The 24,649-nt window shown below is 39.1% G+C and overlaps 1 protein-coding gene across 3 annotated transcripts in view; it reads left to right on the top strand.

Annotated features, from left to right (window-relative positions):
- Nucleotides 1–24,649, top strand: part of ptpn11b (protein tyrosine phosphatase non-receptor type 11b) — a 48,236-nt gene that overhangs the window by 12,019 nt on the left and 11,568 nt on the right. The window contains exons 2-11 of one of the 3 annotated variants that reach the window (XM_079676405.1): nucleotides 2,158–2,280; nucleotides 12,910–13,104; nucleotides 17,448–17,640; nucleotides 17,755–17,874; nucleotides 18,007–18,120; nucleotides 20,342–20,438; nucleotides 20,652–20,731; nucleotides 21,244–21,399; nucleotides 22,274–22,405; nucleotides 23,803–23,957. In XM_079676405.1, coding sequence (XP_079532531.1) covers nucleotides 2,158–2,280; nucleotides 12,910–13,104; nucleotides 17,448–17,640; nucleotides 17,755–17,874; nucleotides 18,007–18,120; nucleotides 20,342–20,438; nucleotides 20,652–20,731; nucleotides 21,244–21,399; nucleotides 22,274–22,405; nucleotides 23,803–23,957 — 1,365 coding nt within the window. The remainder of the gene's footprint in view (nucleotides 1–2,157; nucleotides 2,281–12,909; nucleotides 13,105–17,447; nucleotides 17,641–17,754; nucleotides 17,875–18,006; nucleotides 18,121–20,341; nucleotides 20,439–20,651; nucleotides 20,732–21,243; nucleotides 21,400–22,273; nucleotides 22,406–23,802; nucleotides 23,958–24,649) is intronic. The other 2 variants (XM_079676407.1, XM_079676406.1) reach the window with 2 other exon arrangements.

The following is a 24,649-nucleotide window of genomic DNA, read 5'->3' on the forward strand; positions in this document are numbered from 1 at the left end:
AGCTAAATGCCTGAAACACAACTGCTTGAAATATTTGAAAGGGGCCCTATTGTTTCAACCCATAGACTTTTATATTATATTAGTGTTTCTTACATTTATGGAAACAACAACATTGCTTTATTTTCTATTCAAACTGTATTCTTGTCTAAAGCCTGCCTTGGAAACTAATAAAGGTAGAAGTAGCAAACAAGAACACAGCAATCTTGTGAAATGCATTGTACATCAGAGTCTGATGATACGACAGTGTAAGACGACTTAGAAGAGCCAGATTAGTCTCTGTAGTCGAGCTTTGTCCTCTCTTATCTCAATGTAGCAAGAAACTGTCTCTGTGTTGCTTCTCTGAAAAACCTGTTTATTATCTCCATACATGGTTGTCTGGGTGTAAATGTAGGTTGCAGCGTGAAACGATTGGACTGTTGTTATGCATGGGTTCCCCTGTGTTATTAACCATAAAACATATTTATGTTACTGCATATAGGATTAAGAGTTTCAATTAATAAATCCTGCTATTGTTTTCATTCATCAATTAAAAGTGTAGCCTTCAGAATAGGATAATAGAAGCCCATATGGATTTTTTTTATCAATACTCATTTCATTGTATGTCTGGTTATAAAGCACAAAAACAACACATTATTAGATTGGAGGAGCTGAAACCAGAACATGTGTGGTTGTGTTACCCTGTAATTGAAATATCCTCATTTATTAATTTTCTCCTTCAATTGACTAATCAAATGAAAATAACCGGATCTCTTTGATTACATACTCCACTGGTTGTTTGAATACTCCTTTGAAATGTCAGAAATATTTTCATATTCTTTTATTATTTTTACAATTGTTACACAAAGTGCACATAAAACAAACCTTTTTGGGACAATGTGGCATTGTTGCTCATTTTAATAGTTTCTGCTATTTCATGCTTCTCACTAAAATTGCACATGCAACCTTTTTTTGTGTGTCACCGATGATAGACGATTCACTTGACCTTATTGCATACGTGTGTCAGTCTCCCTGACACACAAACGGAGCCCCGGGTGGCTAATGGTGCGTTGGATTAGCCCGCCAAGGCACACAGTAGTTAGGGAGGTTTAACCCAATGATCCCCGCTTAAACATGAGCTTTAAATCCTCACAGCTGACGTTCAGCCATTCACCGGGACATTGCTCCTGTATATGCTCACTTACTCTTACGACTATGTGTGAATATAGTTTGGTTTTGACAGTGCACAAAACATAGTTGAGAGGTTGTTTGGATAAATATTTCCCCCCAGTGTTTTTGCAACAGGGGAAGTAACATGTAATCATTAGCTTTGCGGTACTGTAAACCTGAGTGTTCCTCCTGTTTAAACCAGGGCGGGACATACAGTTGGTTTGTATGCACTGTTTAACAAGACAGGGTTAGTGTGGGTTAATATACAAAGAAACATGGACTATGGACTAATGCACCACCATAATCATGGTTACAGATATTGTTAAGAACTGTCGGTGAATACATAAAAAAACAAAACAGAATAAATGGTATATAACTTGACAACACTATTGCTCACAATTCATCTTTAAATCTGATCATAGTTGTCTTTTCATACAGCGCACTTTAATAGCGATTAATATTAACATAAGTGTCATTGAGGAGGACTATTTTGTATTAATGTCGTTTTAATCAGAGTTTTCAATTAAAACAGGAAATACCAACATGCAACATTATAACCTTATATATCTTTTGTCTTCACTAAAGTAAGTGTTATGGCTTTTACATTTTTGTTAAATGATATTATGGAATACGACAAATAAAAAAGCCATAAGATAAACATTATCTTAGTTTATTACAAAGATATAAGTTTATGCTAATAGCTAGTTGCTAATTTTACCTTACACGCTGTAATAAAGCCAGATTTAGACTATACACATGAAACATGACACATTGCATCAACCATGACTGCTGCATATGAAATATGTAATAGCACTCAAAAAAATTAAAATAATAATAATGACCTCTGATGGTTATGTGAACAACATTTGGACATAAGATTTTTTTAAATGTATTTCGAGCCTGTTTTGTCTCCATGCTTGGGGGACACAGATTGTGTATATTTTTCTCATATAGACACATGGACCATTTTCAGTAACCAGTCTTGTCTTCTGTCCCCTGGCTGCGCTTCAGGTGGTTCCACCCCAACATCACCGGAATTGAGGCAGAGCAGCTCCTGTTGACCCGTGGCGTCCACGGCAGTTTCTTGGCCCGGCCCAGCAAGAGCAACCCGGGGGATTTCACCCTCTCTGTCAGGTAAGGCCTCAGCCTCACTCCCTTGCTTTTTTTCAATTTGATTTTGTTCACCATCAGCCTCACCATTTATTATTTACTTGTTTAAAAAGTGGGGCTGCACAATTAAAATGAGTCCAATTGTATAACCCTTAATGCCCTGTATCAAAAAGTAATCACACAAAATGAACTTGAGGGTGCCACAGCACCCTTTTAATAAGTGACTGTGGATTGAGTTGGTTTTCAGTGTTTGACTGAAAGTAGTAAGGTCACCGCTCAGGAGTGGGAAATGCCTTCGAGGTGCTGAGATTCCTACCCCTGGCTCGGCAGGCGATGTAACGACTTGTCTGCAGAACAGTAGTTGTTTTGTGTGAGTGTTTCTAGGAACATGTTGGATAACATATTTGTGCGATTTGGAAAGATTATGGCTTTAAAGCTGAGATGAGTCTGACAAACAAAATACTCCAAACATTTTCTCTTCAAATGTGAACCCTGGTGTGTATCAGAGAATCAACATTTCTGGTAAGTAGGACTCAGCACTGCACGCTTTGGTGATTACAGAGAGGGAGGAAACAAACTTAGATAGAAGAAGAGAGAGTTTGAAGAGTGGCTCTTCCTTGGCAACGGAAGCTTTTAAGAGATACATCATACTGTAGACGCCAAGCGCCTGGAAGAAAGCCCAAACACATTTGTTACGCAGTGACTTTAGCTCTGGCTAGCATGGCGGCATGGGGAGGGTTTGTTTCTGAAAGGGACAGAAAGAGGAAAAGGAAGCTAAAGTTGGGACAATGGGACAGGCAGCTGCCAGCTTTTAAAATAATGTTAAAGAGTAAAGAACCTGTTAAGGCTTTAACCTTCACTGCCCGTGGTTTGTGGGTGTTTGGTGCAGTGTCGTAAATCACACACAACAGGAGGGTTGGTGGGGAGAGCTGTCGCCACAGTTTGTTGTCTTGACAGACTTAGCCCCCGTCCACACGGAGACAAAACGGAGACGAAAACTAACCAATTCGATATCAAAAAAGTCTTCCGTCCACACGGAATCGGCTCAATAAACGTGTCCGTCCACATGAGACTGCTCGACCCGCTGGAGACGCTGTAGCACATATGCCGGGCCTGTAAGTGGCGCTGTACTTCCATCACAAAATACACCAAAAGCAGCGAATAAAACCGATGACGACAATTATTATTATTATTATTATTATTATATTATTATTGTTGCTGATGGTTGTGGTAGAGGAGCTGTAGATTTTTGCACTAAAATCTGTATCATGGTCCGTCGTGTCTGGAGCACGAACGCAACCCAGTGATCCGACATTGTTGTTGTTGTTGTTGGCGAAACGCATCAGCAATGACGGGTGACGTGGGGGTGAGCAGGAGAGGTGGGGAGAGATGGGGCTATGGCGTCATCGTTTTCAGGGAATGATCGTATAGGGCGTACACACGGCGCCGCAAGCGTTTCGTCCTCAGACCTACCCACTTTGGGAGCCGTTTTCTACGTGTATCGGATTCGGGGCTCCGAATCCGCGTTTCCGTGTCGGCCTAATGTGGACGAACCGTCTATACAATAGAGAACGTTAGCAGATTCAACTTATATCGTCTCCTTGTGGACGGGGCCTTAAACACACACGTCTCACACACACACACACACACACACACACACACACACACACACACACACACACACACACACACACACACACACACACACACACACACACACACACACACACACACACACACACACACACACACACACATGCAAACACACACACATACAGGTGAAGTGGCCAGTGTGCAGAGAGGAAAAAAAAGAGCTTGTGCGTGTGCCGCCAGTATGAAGTCAACAGTGACCTAATAAGTGCAGCTGCAGCTTGTGCAGTTTATTTATCGTTTAAATAAATGCTAGAACTTCTGAAGACCCAATCCTAGTTAACTTTTTTACCTGCTGATTAAAGTGGGGTTAGTCCTGCATCTAGTGATAACTACTGAGGCTCTCTTTAAGAGGACATAAGTGAGGACAAGAGTGCTTTATTTTTCTCATACTGCCTGTGCTGCAGTACCTCTTTTTACCCTCTCAGGTTGGTTTGTAGCGGCCTTAAGCATAACACGCACAATGTGTTGGAGGGGTAGCCAATACAAGTGCAAGTGTGACATAGTGATGTCACTACGTTATGGAAGTAAACAAAGGAGTCCAATGGGGGCGTTTCAGGCATTGGTGTGTGGGAGAGAAAGGATTTTTTCATTTTTTAAACATGGATTTGAAACTGATTATCCTGCGATAACAAGATTACTTGTTTTGCAAATATTTTAGCACAAAAAGTTATCTGGTGTATTTGAACAACAGTCAAGAATAACCTACCACTTTAAAGTGACACTGGGGCAACATGGAATATAAATGAATACTGCATTATGCATCCTGGTCCTGCCACAATATCCTATGTCTCAGAAAGTTCCGATAATTATTGAGGCAAAACTTTACTCAACCTGTGTAAAAGTTTTCAAATTGTACTGCGCCAAATAAAGTCTGTAGAATGTATACAAATAATGGGAAATGCTGAAGATAATTACCTAATTATCCCGTATCTGGAGAAGCTATTCTTGGCTAGCGTATCATGCTACCTAACACACACACGCATACAGTGTCTTATCAGAGCAGGGGAGGCTAATTAGCCAGTCATTAGCCAGGTCTCATCTTACCGAGGCCATTATGAGTCTGATAGTCTGTGAATGTTCAGATTGTAATGGACGCTGAGGGAGTCTGTTGTCCTCTCTCTGCTCTTTCTCTCAGTCTTATCTTCGTCTCCCTGCCTCTGCTCTTCTTATCTCCACCACCTCTCTTCCCCGGTCCTCGATGTGAACAGAAGAGAGGAGGGGTCGGACAGAGCTGCTGCTGAAAAGCATCTGAAGGCTGAGAAGCTTTTTTGAAGGGTTTGAAATGTCATATTTTAGAGGCTTCTTAAACTCAAAGAGAGGAAAAAGAGAAAGTTTGAAGCAGAGAAAGTTTCGTCATAATTTACTTCAACTTCATTCTGGTAAAGTTTTCTAATTGTCCATGCTCTTTATAGACTCCAAAGTCCTGGAGGAGGAATTTTAAGGGCACTCTAAAGAGAGAATTTTACACGGCCAGTTTCCACAGAGAGCAAATGGATTATCTCCCAGCCTGTGTATTATATAATTCTAGCCTGAGTTTACGATATGTTTCCAGCCAGGCTATTTATAGCACAGTCGAGAACCATTGCATCATCCTTACAATCAATTTCAATCTTTGAATGAACTGTTTTTAGACAACAATTGTTTCCAAATAGTGTTTCTAACATGTTTTAAACGGTTTCTCTATTCAATTGTTAAATGTGAATGTTGCATTCTGACATTGTGACACTACCTAGTTTAAAAACCCTCTGCAAATACTGGCATTAGATGTGCTACCCTCTAGATCTGCAGGTCAACAGGGACAAAGGCAACAGCCATGGGGTGTCAGTGTTTTTCTTTCCTGATATTTGCCAACACAGTAGGCCTTATGCATGTACTATGAACAATATACACCTCCTGAACAGCAGAAATTCTAAAGCAAATTCAACACAACTATTTGAGCTATGCTACTAAACAACGCTAACTGCTCCAGATTAAGTAAGTATGTTAAAGGTAGGGTAGGGTAGGTAATTCACTTCAGAAACTCTTTTTGTTATATTCCATGGAATGCTCTTAATATCCCGATAGCAATGAATAAATTAAATGCTTGGACAATAAATACATAAACAAATTTCATCAGTGGAAGCAGTGGCGCTGTAAAAAGCACGACCCATTATTTGCCTCGGCCCGCGACAAATAATTGGATGGCCTACCTGCCTGTCAGCCTTCCATCTGTGCACAAACTTATCTCGTGCCCTCATTGGTCATGTGCGCGTTCGTGTGGGTTGGAGGAGGGGCTCTGTAAGGAAGTCTGAAGGAAGGGGCAGATTTTTTTGGTTGTGTACTTTCAAATTCTAGAGCTGGTTTCTCCATTCTTACCTACCCTACCTTTAAGTATGCTATTTTCTTTTAGCATGAATGCTAAAAGAAACATTTGTGTATTATGATATACCAATGTGGCATTAGCCTACAGCAACTCCCATTGTTGTCACTTAGCTGTTATGTTTAACAAATTTTGTAGTAAATCCAGACCATATATTTTAATTCGGTGCAGGCTTTATTTTTCTTCTCCTTTTTTAAATGTACTGCTTGCGAAAAAGATGTTAAATAGAAAATGTAAATGTATGCAGGTGTTTGAATATAGCGATCAAAAGGTGTCTGATTATCTGCTAGGGATGTTTGTTTTACATTTAACTCTCCCAACTGTACAAGAAATAGCAATATGTTCAAAGTTTAGCCCTGTGACGTCCGTCGTCTATTGTACAAGGCAGTTTGGATGATACTGGTGATTTTAAGAGTTAAAACAGTTCCTGGTTGGCTTAATTTGCAGACACCTCTTGGCTCAAATTACAGAACTTTCAAAAGTGAGTCTAATAAACTGAGGAAAAAAAGAAGTTCAAAAGAATTTATATTTGACCATGTGATGCCTTAAATGTATTCCTTAACAAGCTTTTGGGACACATTCACTTGACATAACTTCTGACATTTTAAATCAGATATTGAACATGACTCCTGAAGGATTTAGGCTGAAAACCAGAGGAGTATGTGGAGATGCAAAAGGGGAATTGAATAAGGGGCCCAAACTTTATCACTTTCAATTTGAAAAGTGGACTGGATATGGTAAAAGGGATTTCTCAGTGGTTTCAGGCTGTATTGAGTGAAACATATTTCTTGGAATAGCTTCAGGGCTAAGCGAGTCATATTTTATATATATACTGTATATATATATATTTATGATATATTCTGAGCTTTGTACGTGCGTATTTAAGTGCATTTCCCAGTTGACTTCTTCTTTTACTAGTTAGTTTATCAAACTGATTCAAAAACTGTTTGCTACTTAAAAAAGCAAAGCAAAGCAGTATATCTGAGATTAATATATCATGTTATCAGTGAATCCAACCAATTGTGTGCACCTTTTCAGAGCAATATATCAGTTCTATTTCCAACACTGCTTTGCAGGTAAAATAAAATTACATTATGTTGCTTTCACTTAATAAAAAAAACAGAACTTCTGTCTGAAGGAGGAACAAACTTGTACTTCTCATATTGCTGTTTTACTACCATTTGTATTGTAGTAATTATAGGGAACACCTTGATTGCTTGTTTGTCTTTCAGAGTTAACGTTTTTTTCCCGACATACCTGTGATTGTGTCTTTCTGGTGGGCAATAACAGCCTGTATCTCTCCTGTGTGAATCACATTACTGCCCATCCATTGGCATCAAACTGAAGGGAAAACCTGCCTTATTTGTATTAAATGTGTGATAATGGCTTGTACTGTAAACATCCATAACATTTTGCCAAAGAAGAGTGACTTAATTGATATATGAGGTAGGCTACTAACACACAAGGAATCATTCAAAAGGGTTTAAAGTGCCTTAAACGATATGCTTTGCAAAAACAACCTCCAAAAGGCCCCAAAACACACTCTGTGCGACATTTTTATAAATGCATGTATTCTTGACATTGTGGTGTCAAGGACTCTTTGTGTTGTGCAATTTTCTAGTGCGTTTTTTTTGTTGGTCAGTGATGTTTTTTAAATGTAAGTTTACTATCATGGCAAACTGCAATTCTTTCACACCCTACACCCCAAGGCACTGCAAAATTGTCAATATTTATAACCTTCACATGATCATAATTAGGCACGGTGTAGCATATATATACAATATAATGCTTTATAGCCCTTTTAATTGGCTCATTTATTCCATTTTATATGTATTTATTTATATATATATATATATATATATATATATATATATATATATATATATATATATATATATATATATAAACAGCGTGGAACTGTTTTGAGGCATTTTATTAAATGTGTATTTACATGTGTATTTTAAGAGTCACTGCTACCAGTTTGCAGTATTAAGCTGGATATTATTTGTATATTAAGATGCAAAAAGTATTTTTAAAGATTCTAGGTTTTTTTGTCACTTGCACTAAACCTGTGTTTTGTTGGCAATGAAAATATTCCAAACTCTCAACAGTACACTCTCAACATACAATATGTTTGCCATATATAATAAATTAGTATTTTTTGTTTTAAAAAAGCAGTACAACATTGTTCAATTGATTGCAGATATGTTTGAAGGTAAAATGCAGGAATAATTAACCTATATACAGTACATGTAAGATAACATTTAAATAAAATGGCTTTTTATACAATATTATTCATAAAATAATGTAAATGAACTGTACTTAAGTAGAAATCAATCAGTCATGGTTTCTTTATTTCAGCAGTTTCATTAACTTGTCCAGTCTGATGCTGTTGGTTTCAAACTATAGCTGTACTTTCTGCTTGTTTTCTTTAGTTTGATGTTAATAAGGCACACACAGACTGTTTTATAGTTGATAGGAAATAGACCTGTGCTATCTAATCATTTATTCTGTATATCAAAAGAACAGTGGCTCAGTTATCACTAAAAGATCAATAGATTTTCATCTGATGGTGAATCTTTTTTTTTTTTTTTTAATTTAACCTTTATTTAACCAGATAAAAAGCATTGAGATAAAATCTCATTTACAATGCTGACCTGGCCAAGAAGGCAGCAACGTTACACATAACACATAACACAAACATATAAAATACAGAGAACATAACTAAGAAAATAAAAGACGAAAAAAAGCAGTTACTACATTGTGCACATTAGGACAGTAAGAAAGGCACTACTTATTACTGCAAGAGCAGCTGGTGGTAAGGACTTCTGACAACTTCAATTTAAAACAGGCTATAGAAACAAGTGCCGTCAGTTTGAGGCGTGATTGAAGGTCATTCCAAGACCAAGGACCATAATAAAAGAGACTCCTTTTTCCAGCCTCAGTCCGCACAGCAGGAACCTGGAACCGTATCAAGGCACTGGATCTGAGGTTGTAAAAGTCACAAACTGGAGCAAATCTGGCACATATGTAGAGTGGAAGATTTCCTAAAATGGCTTTATACATTAATAAAAACCAATGCTGCATCCTACGCATAGTGAGTGAGGACCATCCAGTTAGGCTATACAGTGTGCAATGATGAGTCCTATAGGGTGCATTTGATATATAACGCAGTGCAGCATGGTAGAGTGGGTCAAGTTTGGCCAAGACAGTGGGACAGGCAAATCTATAAATGGTGTCACCGTAGTCCAGCTGGGACAGGAATAAGCCAGAGACCAACCTTTTACGGGATGAAATTGAAAAACAACATTTAAGTCTGTAAAGGAAGCCAAGACTGAATTTCAATACTGCCTAATTAAAGTTACATCTCTTACTCTTTTACATAAAACAAGACAAATACAGAACATCTTGCTAGTATTTGAAATGAATCGAAACAGTAATAAGACAGAGCCGAGCGGACACGATGCTGACCGTGGCTCCCTATATTCTCTCTGTAAAGCAGTGGCGGAGCCAGGACATTTTCAGTGGGGTGGCCAGGATGGAACCAGTGATCATTTTGGGGTGGCATTGAAATCACTATTATATGAACATAAAAATACATCTCACTATAAAATAAGGGGTTATTTAAGGCACCTACAACACACCTCTACATTATTTTGGATTAAGTGGTGGAATAGATCAAATAATATTCAGTATATCTAACTATTTGTTTCGTATTCCCGCAGGCTAAGTATCAACGAAGCTTACATTATACAAATGTAGTGCAATATACAGATTGTTTAGCTTATGGTGATCAGCAGCCCTATGAGCTCATTCTCTCAGTGTATCATCAGGAATACAGAGAGACACACACACATCATTTAAATAAGAGTTTTTAAATTCAATTATTGGTTAAGAATAAACATCTTAAATTAAATAACAATAAACAATAGCCCTTAACCCTGTAAGGCCCCCGGTTGTAATTTTACAACATTATTTGAAGCTATCCTAAAAAAGTCAGTAAATGTTTTTTTGTTTTTTTAAAAGACTTGATTACATAGTCAAAAGGTCCTTTTGTTCAGCCTCACAATGCTATTGGGTAGTACATGTGTTTATAGGTCCTGCCCTCTGGCCATACACGCCAGGCATTTTGGGCCCCATGGAAATATATCACATTGGGCCCCACCACCAGGCCCAGGCCACGCCAACCAAGCACAATTGCTGTAACCACACCTCCAGAACCCAACCCACTCATTTATGCTTTAAATAACTCTACCTGTACAGGCTTGCATCTATCTTGTAGTCCAATACTAACCGCACAATATTTACTGACACTGAGCTGTGAAAATATAACACTTATGGGGGGACAGGGCTGCTATGTCTAGAGATGGATCTGTTGGTCCTGGCACCAGGGGGAGGGACAACTGATTTAGTATGAATAGCTGCTAAAAATGTACCTGCATTTATTAAATGTCAGCTAAAAGAGGAGTGAAATTAAAAACCTGTATAGATATTAACAGTACTTAATGTCAGCTTAGTAAAAACAAAACATAATTATTATTTACAATGCACTACGCGTAGCTAACAGACACATTTCCACGACTCATAGACCACACCCACCTTTTCTTTGAAAAACTGGGTGACATACTGTCGCCCTTTAGTCCCTCTCTCTTGTCTTTCTCTCCTTTCTTTTCTCTTTTGAAAGCCTGACTTTGTGATTGGTTGAGACATGGTTCACACGTAAGTACTAGCATCCCTGCTCCTAACATGCTCTCACTCTCTGCTAGAAAGTGCCGGCGGTGCTGCACGCGTTTGGAGGCAGGACCAAACCATTACATGTAAATAGAAGTGGGTATACAGAAGCTTTGGATAATTAACTTTTGGAAGAAAATAAGTTAAATGAATTGTAAGTTTAGTGAGTACATTATCAATTTAACGTCCTATTAATGTTAATTCTTGATGAATGATGAAAGGTTACTTAAACATTTTTTTCTTAATGTGCTAAAATTGTTTGGGCCCCTGTGGCGAGGGTGTTTGGGGTGGCCAATAGGGTGGCCAGGATTCAGCTGGGGGTGGCCGTGGCCACTCCCAGCCATCCCCCAGCTCCGCCACTGCTGTAAAGAAGACTGCCATATCGTAATAAATCCATACATGTTATTAATGTCTGAAAAAGGCATAGTGGGAATGGAAATCTAATAGCACGTGGTTAGCTCATTCCAGAGTTAATGGTGTTAAACTCTGGGAGAAAAGGGGGATTTGGCCCCGAGAGTTGAGGAGAGGCCTTTAACAGGGCCATAGACCTGTGGCTCCCTGCCAACAGCCACTAATAGAGCCATAATGCAATTACCAGGAAATAGTGGGAGAGAGGGAAGGAGAGGATTTACAATATGTTGAGTGGAAAGGAGGAATGTGAAATTCATTAGGACAACAAGAAAAGTGATGGAGGGAAATGGGATTTGTGCTATTTGATATGACCATTAGCCGCTAATCTGATTGTATCGACTAAGTAATATACATTGCAGATCAGATAGTACTGCCTGCTTGCATAACCCCCCTCTGTAGTATGCGTGTCGTCATTCTTGATACGTGAACAGGATGTTTTGTTTACCTCTGCTAACATGTCGAGCAAAGTCACTGGAGATAGGAAATGGAAAAACATTTTGCAATCAAGCTGGAACTGCATGTCGTGCTTCCAGGCGAATAACTTCACAGAGAAGATCTGTGTGTCTTTGTCGGTGTGTTATCAGATTTGTGTTCACCTATTCAAAGCAGTCAAAGGACTTTGAATATGCAAAGTAGTACCAAATGTTTACTGGCTTATCAGTCTTCCAGCTGCACGCGTTTCTGTTGTATTGTTCCGCAATCACAATACAGCGTTCCTCCACACACTTTAGAGTGTTGAGAAAAAAAGAATGATCCCTTGCGAGAAGATTTTGTGTAAGGAAGGCAAAGTGAAAACCTTCTGTATGATAAATGGATTAGTATGTTTGAAATCACTACAGCTTCCTAGCGTTTTTCTGCATTTAATTTTCTTCGCTAGCTTATTTAATCATTAAGGTGTTGACACATTCACTTTGTTATATTTAGCAGATATTCACTTCTTATACAATGTTGCAGAGAAATGTCACAAACACAATGCGGTCAAACACAATGCGGTGGATTAGTAAGTAAGCACCTTTCCCAGAGAAAGTTTACAAAGTGCTTCTCAAGAATGGAAGTGGTTAAAAATAATAGACCTTACAATCACACATAATGACAACAATCTGAAATCTATAGAAAGAGCAATCCACAGGGTCGGAGCCACCACTTGAAAGGCAATCACATTTGTTTTGTATACATACTGTCATTGCATAACTACAAACTAGTATAAGAGAATCACCACGAACTGCAGATTGTGTCTTTAAGAAAACCAGGTTCTAATGGGAGCAGATGGCTTGATAAGCTAGGCATTTTTAAAGTGTATATGCATAGATGCTCTGTGAGTGAGTGTGGGTCCGAAAGTGTGTATGGTCTCGAATTTCTAAACGTGTGTGGGTGGTTGTTTATGTGTGTGAGTTTAAATATCTGCAGGGTGCAAGGCACCAGGGAAACAATGTTGAGTGCTTCAGTCCACTTTTTTTTTAACCTACATATGGTCATTAATTGTGTTTTTTCCCCCTCAGGCGCAACGATGAGGTGACCCACATTAAGATCCAGAACCAGGGTGACTACTACGACCTGTACGGAGGCGAGAAGTTTGCCACGCTGGCCGAGCTGGTGCAGTATTACACAGAGCAACAGGACCTCTTGCGCGAGAGGAACGGCCATGTCATCGAGCTCAAGTACCCACTCAACTGCAAGGACCCCACCTCTGAGAGGTGCCCACAAAACACCAACACCCACACATGCAGATAAACTATGCAGATAAACTAGGCAGATGGATACAAATATACTTAAACTTTATCTAAGGTCAGATGGATACGATGCTCTTCTGGCTGAACTCATTATAACTGCATGGAAGTTTCTCCCCGACGACAGACAGTTATTTTTATTTCTTTCAGCTTCAGGGTTGTCAGGCAGTAAAGCCTCATCCTGCCATGAGAAGCAGCTAAAGCACCTGAGAAATGTTATTAGTCTAGCTTCCAGGGCAGTCTCAGTATCCTGTTATGGCCTGAGTGATATTTGTGAGGCTTTTCCGCCCTGCAGAGAACACAACTCTTGCTCTCTCCTTGTAATTTCTTCAATATGTTTTGGGGGCACGAAAATGTTTAAATGTAATATTATGCATTAAAGTGTTGTGTCCTCATGCTTTTCCAGCATACTGAACTGAAAAAGGCTGTTTTGAGACCAGTGTAGAATTGCAAATACAGTCTGTATTGGGAAGCCACTTATACCAGAAAAAAACATGTAAAGTTGGGGAAATCAAATAAACCAATACCCCTACAGTTGACAAAGAAGGTTTACATTGATTATTAATATGAGGTACAAGGGAGATTAGAATGACTGAGTGTCTATAAAATGAAAATCCTCACTGATACTCTTATAATCGTATTGTGGGGCAACTGGATAGCTCAGTGGTAAGATCGGCCCATAATGCAGGAACAACAACAATATAAATCGTATTGTAAGAAATTGAAATATCATAAAGAAAAAAAACATATATTTATATAAAACCGTCATGTTATGTTCAGTGATGCAAATTAGTCGCTTTTCGGCACCTCCCGCTTTTTTGACGCTGATTTGGATGACTTGTCTAATTCGTGGAGAACCGAAGAGTTTTCGTTTTGGGTGGGGGGGGGGGGGGGGGGGTCCGTCCGTACGTCAATACGTCAGTCCGACTGACGGACAACTTCTCACTTCAGAAAAGAAGAAGAAAGCTAGCCCGCAAAATAATTAAACAAGTTAATGCCTGTTTTTCCTGGCCAAGGACAGGTTCCTTGAACACAACTCAACACGAGCGTAACGTGTCTTCAGGTGGTATGTCTCGTCTGAAAGGAGTGTAGACTAGAGCAGGGGTTCCTAAAGTGGGGGTCGCGAGACCCCGAGTGGGGGTCGCGAGATGATTACAAAATAAAAATGGAAAACGAAAAAAAAAATCTATAAAAAAAAATTTATTAATTTTTTTTATAATTTTTTTTTTTTTTAATTATTAATAATAACGTTTGCATAGACATTTTCAGGGGCGGACTAGTCATCTGTATAATTGCCCCGCAACGAGGCTCCCCCTTTGACAATCCACTAGCGCAGTGTTTCTCCAACTTTTTTTTCAGCTCCAGCTCTTCAGATATTGCAGTACCCATAAGGAGCCGTACACACCGCAGTGTTTGCGTGGCTGTGTCTTTAGTTGTAAGCACAGTGGCGTTCTGTTGTTATTAGCATCTGGTTAGCTAGCTATGTTAACACATTTAAAGAGATTTTCTACAACCAGGTGGAAGAGAGCTCTCTCCTGAGAGGCTCAAATAACCTCAGCTCAGTGAGGTTAAGGCACACCTTGATATGATCATTATAGTTATTAATGAGACATTAGAGACTAAATGAAAAACGGGTATAAAATACTATATGACAGTAACAAAAAAGTTATTAAAAATAACAAGAATAGAGTTTAAAAGGGGAGTGATTTGAAAATATCCAAAAATAAGAATCTGCTTACAGTTCTGTTTCATATGGGTGTTGAGATGTATCCATACTGTAGATCTCCCAATGTTGCTCTCAAAGTGGACCAGATTGATGCTTTTAACTTCAATATTTAAAACCAAATCTTCCCGGGGGAGCATACCCCCGGACCCCCGTAGAGGAGGTTAGGTCCCCCCCCACTTAAATCATGTCCACATGGATAGGAAACTAAATACATTTGCACACATATTGTGTCCATATCTTTCTGTGTTGGTGGTCATGCCACACCGTGCACATGCATGCATGCGCGAGTCATGGTAAGATATCTGGATTAAGAGGTTGCTTTTTCTTTGCACAGAATGAAAGAAAGGCGAAATTAATGGGCTGTGATTTTAGTTTTTTTTAAGCAGAGGTTGAGTTCAATCATTTGTACGGCCCTCGGAGGATGTTGTAAAAATTGAACTTAACATCTCTGTCTGCTATTGATCTGAGTATATTATAAAGAATAGCCAGTGAATTGAAGCATTGTAGCACAGGCCTTTGTCAGATGGTTTATTACGCTGTTTCTTTTCTGCCTCAAATAGTTCTCTCTTTTTTCACCATACCTGTGCTTGCATAACTGTATTTGATAGAGTACATTGGGGAAGTGATACATAAATATAGGCAAATTGTCGTTTTAGCTCACTTTTGGTTTAGCCAAGGTAAAATATCTGGATCTTTAGCTGCTTCCCATTTCCTTATGTTCCTAGTGGCTAGAATCTGGCAATACAATACTGTCCGTGTGATTTTACAGAGGTTGTGGATAAATATATTGCAACCTTAAAGTTTAAACAAGGCAATGCATAATGATTTTCCCAAAAATCCAATATTATAGCATTAGTTTGAGAAGGCACATATCTTTGCTGTTACTTATATTTTACAGAATTGATACGAAAAGTATCTTGTAGTGGATTGATCAGAGCTCTTTTCACTGAAAGCTGCTGCCTGCTTTGGCTGCAAAAATAAAACAATTATCTCCAAATGACACCTTTCATACAACACATTCATACAACACTGTTGATTATAATGTTGATTATTGCAGCTTAAAAAAAACCTGATTTAAGGATGGCCCCTTGAGATGAAACATCTCGTTTTCGAGGGGGGTCCAACTTTAAAAGGTTTATTTATTGTTTAGCATCTCATTTCAATTGAAGAACCGTCAATTCTTAGTAAAACGTGATTATTACAATGCCGTTCGATTGAGAGCCTTTACGAGATAATATAAAATGATTATGCAGGCCTACATTACCAGCAAGCTACACTTTTAACAGACCAGAAATAGAGAAGTGTTGTTTATTACCTCGCTCTCAGTGTACCCATACACACGTGTTTACTCATACTGTTTATAGGGAGGATGCATTGCTCTGTATACACGCACTCCCACACATGAGACTCAGATGCTCTCCACATCCACATGCATAATAGTGTTATATTCCCAAAGGCATCTTCAAACAAACTGAGTGGGTGGTGCTGCTGTTTTTGTATATGCTCACAGACTATCCACACGCAAACATTATTCCAGAGAGTACACAAAGGTGGGACACAGCTATGAACTTCATCACACCTACTCGTCTTCATTTAAATGGGAGTCTAAGGCAGCTGGTATATTATTGGATACAGGAAGCTTTTATATCACAATTATATAATCATTATCAAATAGTCGCTTTTCAGCTGAGCTCAGTTTCATCTCATACTGTCCAGATTATGTGCATACAAATCTGCAAATGCAATGAGTATGGTATATCTCAGTTTCCAGTTAGGTTTAAGACTTTTGATCTGTGGTTGTGGTTTATTTAGTTTTTCCATTCTACATACGTCTCTTGTCAGAGCCTTCCACACATTCACACTCACCGCACAGGAAAAACAAAGTCAACACACACATGCAGGTTTTTCATCTAAACATCAGCGGCTGAGTGAGACTGCACCGATGCACTTTCATTCTCGAGTAGGAGTCTACGCTCACTATGCATATTGCTGCTGCTCCCCCTCAGTTGGTCAAACTCCTCTCTCAACTCATGTTCCTTATCTTGATAATGTGTCTTTCTTGGAACTCTCTTCTGTCTCTTCTTGAGGTTGAGCTGCTCTAGACGGTGAACGCAGTATAAAATAATCCACATTTTTTTAACCTGCTGCATTTTCTTTATATCATTTTATTTCAACCCTGAATGTCCTAAACATCATTTAAAGATGCTATCATTTATATTTGTACACAATAACAATGTTATCAAACAAGGTGAATTCTAAATGGTCCATCGCACTGTTGTGCCTGCATCTTGGCTATTAAACCACAACACAAAAAAGTAATTTGTGTTTTCAATGTTGAATCAGGATTTACAGTTCTTTTTCCCCTCTTATCAGAGCACTTCTATAATGCAGCATTAGAGAATGCTGAAGCCTATAAGATAAAACAGAGTGTACCGATTCAATTATTGAATGCCAAAAAACTCCAAAAACAAACATTATTTCAGGATTTACTGTTCATAAAATAAATTGGCATAAATCATTTAATATCAATCCTGTAACGTGTTACTTTGCACATTCTGTCATAACGTCCATTCTCTGTTTTCAGGTGGTACCATGGGCACCTCTCTGGGCGAGATGCAGAGAAGCTGCTCACAGACAAAGGCAAAGCCGGGAGCTTCCTGGTACGGGAGAGCCAGAGTAAACCGGGCGACTTCGTCCTCTCGGTTCTCACCAACGAGGAGAAACACGAGAACCTGGACCGCAAGACCAAGGTCACCCACGTTATGATTCGCTACCAGGTGGGCGAAGTCTCCCTCATCACTCACACTACCTCCACAGCATGTCTTTTTTAGCGCTCTCGGAACTCCACGGAGCAGCTGTTACTGTCATTGAACTGTAGTGTTTGCCTCCAGCAGGACGGTAAATACGACGTGGGAGGCGGCGAGAGGTTCGACACCCTGGCTGACCTGGTGGATCACTACAAGAAGAACCCCATGGTGGAGAAAAGTGGCATCGTAGTGCATCTAAAACAGGTATGGAAGAGAAATAAAACAAACATATTTTGCTTACAGTACTTTAATGAAGTTGCAATATTTTTGTTCATTTAATCAACTCACTTGTTTTGCTCTGTTGACTAATTACATTTCCGTGTCCCGACGTGACAGCCCTTTAACGCCACGAGGATAAATGCAGCCAACATTGAGAACAGGGTACGAGAGCTCAACAAAGTGGCAGACAACTCTGAGAAACCCAAACAAGGATTCTGGGAAGAATTTGAGGTATGTAGCTTGAAATCAGTTCATAATGAGGATAGTGTATTTAAAAATAGGCTCAGGTTATATTGGATGAGTCGAGCCATATTTAGGAGAACAAATTAGATAAACTGAGTTGTGCAAATTACTCTTTTGAGTGCCATCTGCCCTGGGATGCACATTTACTTGGGATGAAGGTTTATTAATAGCTTTTGTACACACAACCTTTGTGAAGCAGATTTTTACATTTCAGTTACTAATTCTACCTGTGATTTCTATATTGCTAACATAGAGTACCAAGTATGCACATTACTTTCCGTAGCAAGAATTTCAAATATTAAAGGCATATCAAATGCAATTTTTATAATGACTTTTTTTCTACCCATCTCTTCCATTTGTGAAGGATTAAACAAGCGAGTTATTTGTCTTCTTGCTCATCAAGGGAAACGTGTTTATGCTAGCTTAATCTCTGAGTAATGACGCCGAGGCTTATCTTGTGTCATGCTCTTATGTTCCTGTATTTTTAATCTCCTTACAACTTGCAGGTCAATAATTGTGAATGATTTCCACGGTTTCAGATTATTATTCTGTAGGTGTTACAATCCCAGCTGTTTACTGCGCATGTTTGTTTACAGTGTGGCTGTTACTCATCAATGTGTGGTCGTTGGATTTCCTGCCCCTAGGCTCCAATCTTGATTTAGATCATCATCTTTCAAATGAATTTGAATTGCTTACTGCATGTTCTGTGTAAAAATGTGTGTGAGTGACATAATATACATGACAAACACACTATTAAGCTGTCTGCAATTTGTTTTTATGGCATAAGTGTTGGAATTTAAGGACTGTAGATACGTGCTGTACTTGCTTCACATATTTTACCCTTCAAGAGCCTATATGTAGATCCAAAATTAGTTCATTTAGAAAGTTAGAAAGTATAGTTTTTGAGCCGTTTCAATCTGATAAGGTTTCTTTTAAGGCTAAAACCTGAACACACATGCCATTTCACTCCAGATTGACCCCTACTGTATACTTCCTATCACACTGTTTTAACACAGAGCATATGAACTCATTTTTCTAGTTCATATTTTATAGGTTGTTCCTCTACTGTGACATGTCTCCATGCTTTAATGTTCAAAAAGCTCTTTATTTTCCTCACACTGCCTGTGCTGCAGCACCTCTTTTCACCCTCTGTCTGAAACCAGAGCCCAGTCTGCTCTGATTGGTTAGCTGGACAGCTCTGTTGTGATTAGTCAACCACTTAAAGCTCTCCCGACCCCGATCTCGTACAATGTGTTGGAGCACTAACCAATAGAAGCCTGATTTTTACATAGTGCTGTCATTATGTTACGGAAATAAACCCCCAAGTCTAATCAAGGCGTTTCAGGCAGGGGGGGGGGACTTTGGGTTTATTAGTCTATGCAGACCATTTACAGCAGGGGTGTCAAACTCAATTTCATCGCGGGCCACATCAGCATTATGGTTGCACTCAAAGGGCCGGTTGTAACTTTAAGACTAAATAAAAATACATGTATAAATATATCATATATATAAAATAATGTATTATATTACATTATTGTCTCTGCATTGGATTATTATCGGATAAGGTAATAATAACTTCATGATTAACTACGACTGAAAGCAGAAGACTTGAGCAAATAATTGCAAGTCTCTTCAGTGAGAATGTCACAAAATGATTTAAAAAGAAAAGCCACATTTTGGGAAAAAAGTCACAATAAAAAAAAAGAAGTGACATTTTGACAAAAATAAGTGACATTTAGAAGAAAAAAAGTCAAATTCTGAGAAAAAAGTCAAATTTGAGATGCATTGTGCTCCATGTATGGGCAATGTGCTTCTGTAAATTGGCATGTAACCGTATAATAAACATATATTCTTTGCAAGCTCTTGTGGGCCACATAAAATGAAGTCGCGGGCCGGATTTGGCCCCCGGCCTTGAGTTTGACACCCCTGATTCACAGGCACAAAAACGTAAATAACTCACTACTGGCAAGGGGAAACCCCAAAAAGCATAATAGGGCCCCTTTTAAAATAGGTTTTCTTGTTAATAAGAAAAGATTATTTAAGAAATCAGTGTTAAGCCAAACCATCGCCACCTCCATCTAAATATTTGAATCAGGTTGATATGAATGAATGACCTCAGAATTTATATTTTTGCACTACTGTCTTTATTGGAGCTCTGTCTTACAAAAAAAACTCACACTTTTCCTTTTTCCTTTTCTTCCACTACCAGGTACTTCAGCAGCAGGAGTGCAAACTGCTGTATCCCCGGAAAGAAGGCCAGAAGCCAGAAAACAAGAGTAAAAACAGATACAAGAATATCCTCCCTTGTGAGTCACGCAGCAACCTGCCATTTCCTGTCTCTCCAGCTTCCTGTGGAAAGAATGACACAAATATGCAACTTAGAGGCCTCGGCGGAGTGTGAAGACTTTTGCTTTGATAACTCTCAGCCCCTCAATTCACATTAGTTTTAAAAGTGTGATCTTAGTCAATTGTTGACATTTCTTTGTATATTTAGTATAATATTGACCTTGTGTTTTCAGTCGACACAACTCGGGTTGAACTCAGGGAAGCAGATCCAGATTGTCCTGGTTCGGACTACATCAATGCCAACTACATCAGAGTGAGTCTACGCAGCAGTTGAACAGGCCATTTATCTATTGAACTGTAGATTATCCAAAGATGGCAGTAATACAAAACGTTCAGCAAATACCCAAGATAGTTCACCTTAACGTAAGACATGTTGATAGAGGAGAGTATTATAGTAAGTATCAACCGTATTCAACAATCAATCAAAAAAATATATTTTCCTGTCTTTCTTTTTCCTTCTTCTTTCTCCTTCTTTTTCTCCTTTCTTTCTTTCTCTCTTTCTTTACCTTCTCCTTCTTTTTATTATCTTATGTTCTTTCTTTTTTGAGTTCCTATTTTATTTATTTCCATCATTCTTACTTTCTTTCGTACTTCCTTTGTCCCAGTAATCTAGGACATTTTTAATCAAGGAATTAACATTTCAAATATTTATTTCTGTCTTTCTTTTTTTCTTTTAGTCAGAAAATGTAATAATCAAGACGTTAAACAATATATTTATATTGTCTATGTTACTTAATCCACTGTATAATGATCCACGCTGAACAGAGTGTGTATGAAGATGGGAGCCATGTCGATGAGGGCAAAGTCTTCATCGCCACCCAAGGGTGCTTACAGAACACGGCCGTGGACCTCTGGAAGATGTTGTATCAGGAGAACACACACGTCATCGTCATGACCACGAAGGAGATAGAGCGGGGGCGGGTGAGCAAGTGGCGATAAACACACTGCACATTTTTAGAAGTCAAATTCAGCGGAAATATTTATGTTTTTCTAGATAGAGGTAGATTGTAGCTGGTATTGATCCTGAGGGAAATGAAGGTATTTGGGAGCTTTTACCATACATACAAAGACATCGATACACAGAGGAATGAAGAATAAAACATAGAAAACCATATTGTGGTACTAAAAAGGACTATAGATTATATTATGAAAGCACATAGTCTCTTTTTCTCTCCCCAGTTCTATTTGGTTTGCTCTCTCTAGCATTTAGTCCTAAACGCTCTCTGTTGTCTCTCCTCTTTGAACTGATTGCTGTTGATTGCTTGTAATGATGGAGATCTGTGAACTCCAGGGTGCTCTGTGATTGGAGGCTTAACGTTTTGCAATAGGCCTGAGCCAAACACTCCACATCTACCAAATTTAAATGTTACAAATCCACTACAATACTCAAATGCAATTCATTTAAGAGTTGCCTTAATAACCAGATTGATAACGAATACTTTACAAAAGACAAAATCCTGTAAGAACAAACTAGTTCTTATGTATCTTATGTGTTGTTTCACTTTAATCACAGAACCATGTCCTGGTGTTGAACTTTACAAATCTGCAGTGCTCCAAAAGCTGGTCAACCATTTTGTTACTGCATTCTCATTTAGAAGACAGAATGGGAGGGCATTATCTGGAGTGTAGTAGGGATGATGGTTGGCAGAGTGTGGGGGTGGGGAGGTAGACGGCTGACAAGGATAGTATGACAGTTAAGCTGATTGGAAAGCTGCTGGAGATGAGCTGCTTCTTTCGATTGTCTAATACCACCCTCCCTCTCCATCTTCCTCCCTCCGATTCCCTCCTGGTTTAGAACAAATGTGTCCGTTACTGGCCCGACCTCCACTGCACTAAGGAGTTTGGGAAGATTCTCGTGAGGAACGTGGACGAGCGGCCGGCGCAGGACTACATCCTGAGGAAGCTGGAGGTGACCCGTCTCGACCGGGTAAGGAAAGCAGTGCACTCAATCAAAGTTGACCCACTGACCTGGGGTCGGATTATCTAGCCACACACACACACACACACACACACACACACACACACACACACACACACACACACACACACACACACACACACACACACAGACACAATCCTACAGCACGTGCTTATACTTAGAGAAGGATGACCGCATGGCTTTCAAGGATCCAAGAACACGATAGCAAAGTGAGATAGTAAAAGTAGGGTTTCTGGTTTCTGTAATCCTTTACTTTAAACCCGTCCTAAGCATTAGTTACTCAGCATGATAGAAATTAGACACATACTCCACAATTCTCATAAAAGCTGATTCCAGCATTGACGCCTCTGCATTAGTACTGCTTTAATTATAACATTTACAGCAACAAAGGCTGCCAGTGACTACCACAGTTTATCTATCTGTTACAGTTCTCAAATCAGAGACAACACAAATATGGAATTTTGTACCAACGTTGGGAAATCTTTGGGAAAACCAACTTAAATTATCTAATAGTATTGTTGAAGTTTCATATTAGCTTTAGCTAAACTTTAGAAAACCATGCTTGGGTATTGTTGATTATTTCCCCTATTACCTACATTATGAATGTAATGACATGTTTGCAGGATAAAGTCCATTGTCCAGGGAAGAATTTTTGTTGGGCAGTTTATTTTTTTTGTTTTGGCCGTTAAAACATTACAAAGAACAATGGCTGCTGCCTCCACTTAACTCCTTCTCTGTGGTATAAAACAAATATGCCTTTCCCGATCTGTCCTGTAAAACAATTAATACCAATTAACCCAATGCTTTAAAGGTAGGGCAGGTAAGAATGGAGAAACCAGCTCCAGTGCGCTAGAATTTGAAAGTACACAACCGAAAAAAATCTGCCCATTCCTTCAGACTTCCTTACAGAGCCCCTCCTCCAACACACACGAACACGCACATGACCAATGAGGGCACGAGATAAGTTTATGCACAGATGGAAGGCTGACAGGCAAGTAGGCCATCCAGTTATTTTAGCCGGGCCGAGGCAGATGATTGGACTTGCTTTTTACAGTGCCATGGCTTCCACAGATGAAATATTTGTATATATTATTTGTCAAAGCATTTAATGTATTCATTGCTATCGGGATATTAAGAGCATTGCATGGAATATAACAAAAAGTGTTTCTGAAGTGAGTTACCTACCCTACCTTTAAGTTGCTCTAAAAAACATTGACAACTTCTCCAAATTAACCACGAAATGACACTGATATAATGATGATATCACTCTATACCTATTACATTTAATACAACCATGAATTGCTGCAACACAAATATTGTAATATTACTGCAACAGGTATGGGAAGTGTTTTGACTGCTTCAGCTCATCATCTTGTTGTATGCAGAAGGAGCCTCTGAGGTACATGTGGCACTACCAGTACCTGAGCTGGCCGGACCACGGCGTGCCCAACGAGCCCGGCGGGGTCCTCTGGTTCCTGGAGGAAGTCAACCGCACCCAGAGCACCATTCCAGACACCGGACCCATCGTCGTCCACTGCAGGTACTACCAGTTTTACTTTGTGAAATAAAAAGTTTGGCCCTCAGACACTGTAATCGAGCCACATGTTAGTTAATCGAGCCACATGGCTCTACAGCAGATACAAACAAAAAAGGCTTTGTCTGCACATTAGTCTTCTAGTTGAAGAAAGGAGAGGTGATTTAAAGGTTGTGGTTTTTACTCCCACCAGAGTTGATATTTACTAAAGTTAAAGTTGATCTGAACAGTAATCACTTAATTCTCATGTTGTATAAACTCCTTTGAGGCGGGGTGGGATATCCTGTATTGCTGAAATGATCTGTGGGTCACCACTCGCTCGTTTCCTTTTTGTTCTTCTTAGCCATGTTGATTCAATTTCTCATGAGATGGTTAAATGGTGGTGGACACCTTTGCTAAATTGTGGTGGACACAATTCAATCACTAAATACAAATGGATTAATTCAGGATTTAATCAAATATTGTTTCAAGTGGCCACTGGGGCGCGCTATAATTAAGGTAAAAACTTTACTTATTGCCTATTGCTATGCCTTTATCAGTTTAGAACCATCAAAACTAATTAACAAGGTTATTAATATTACTAAAACTCTGATAATTTGACTAAAATATCCATGTTGTCTATTGCAGATGATTTATTTTACTAATATAATACTCTTCAAGTTGTACTTATATTGATCTGTTGTACTTGCAAAGGAAAA

This window comes from Notothenia rossii (assembly GCF_949606895.1).
Source record: "Notothenia rossii genome assembly, chromosome: 4".
NCBI lineage: Eukaryota > Metazoa > Chordata > Actinopteri > Perciformes > Nototheniidae > Notothenia > Notothenia rossii.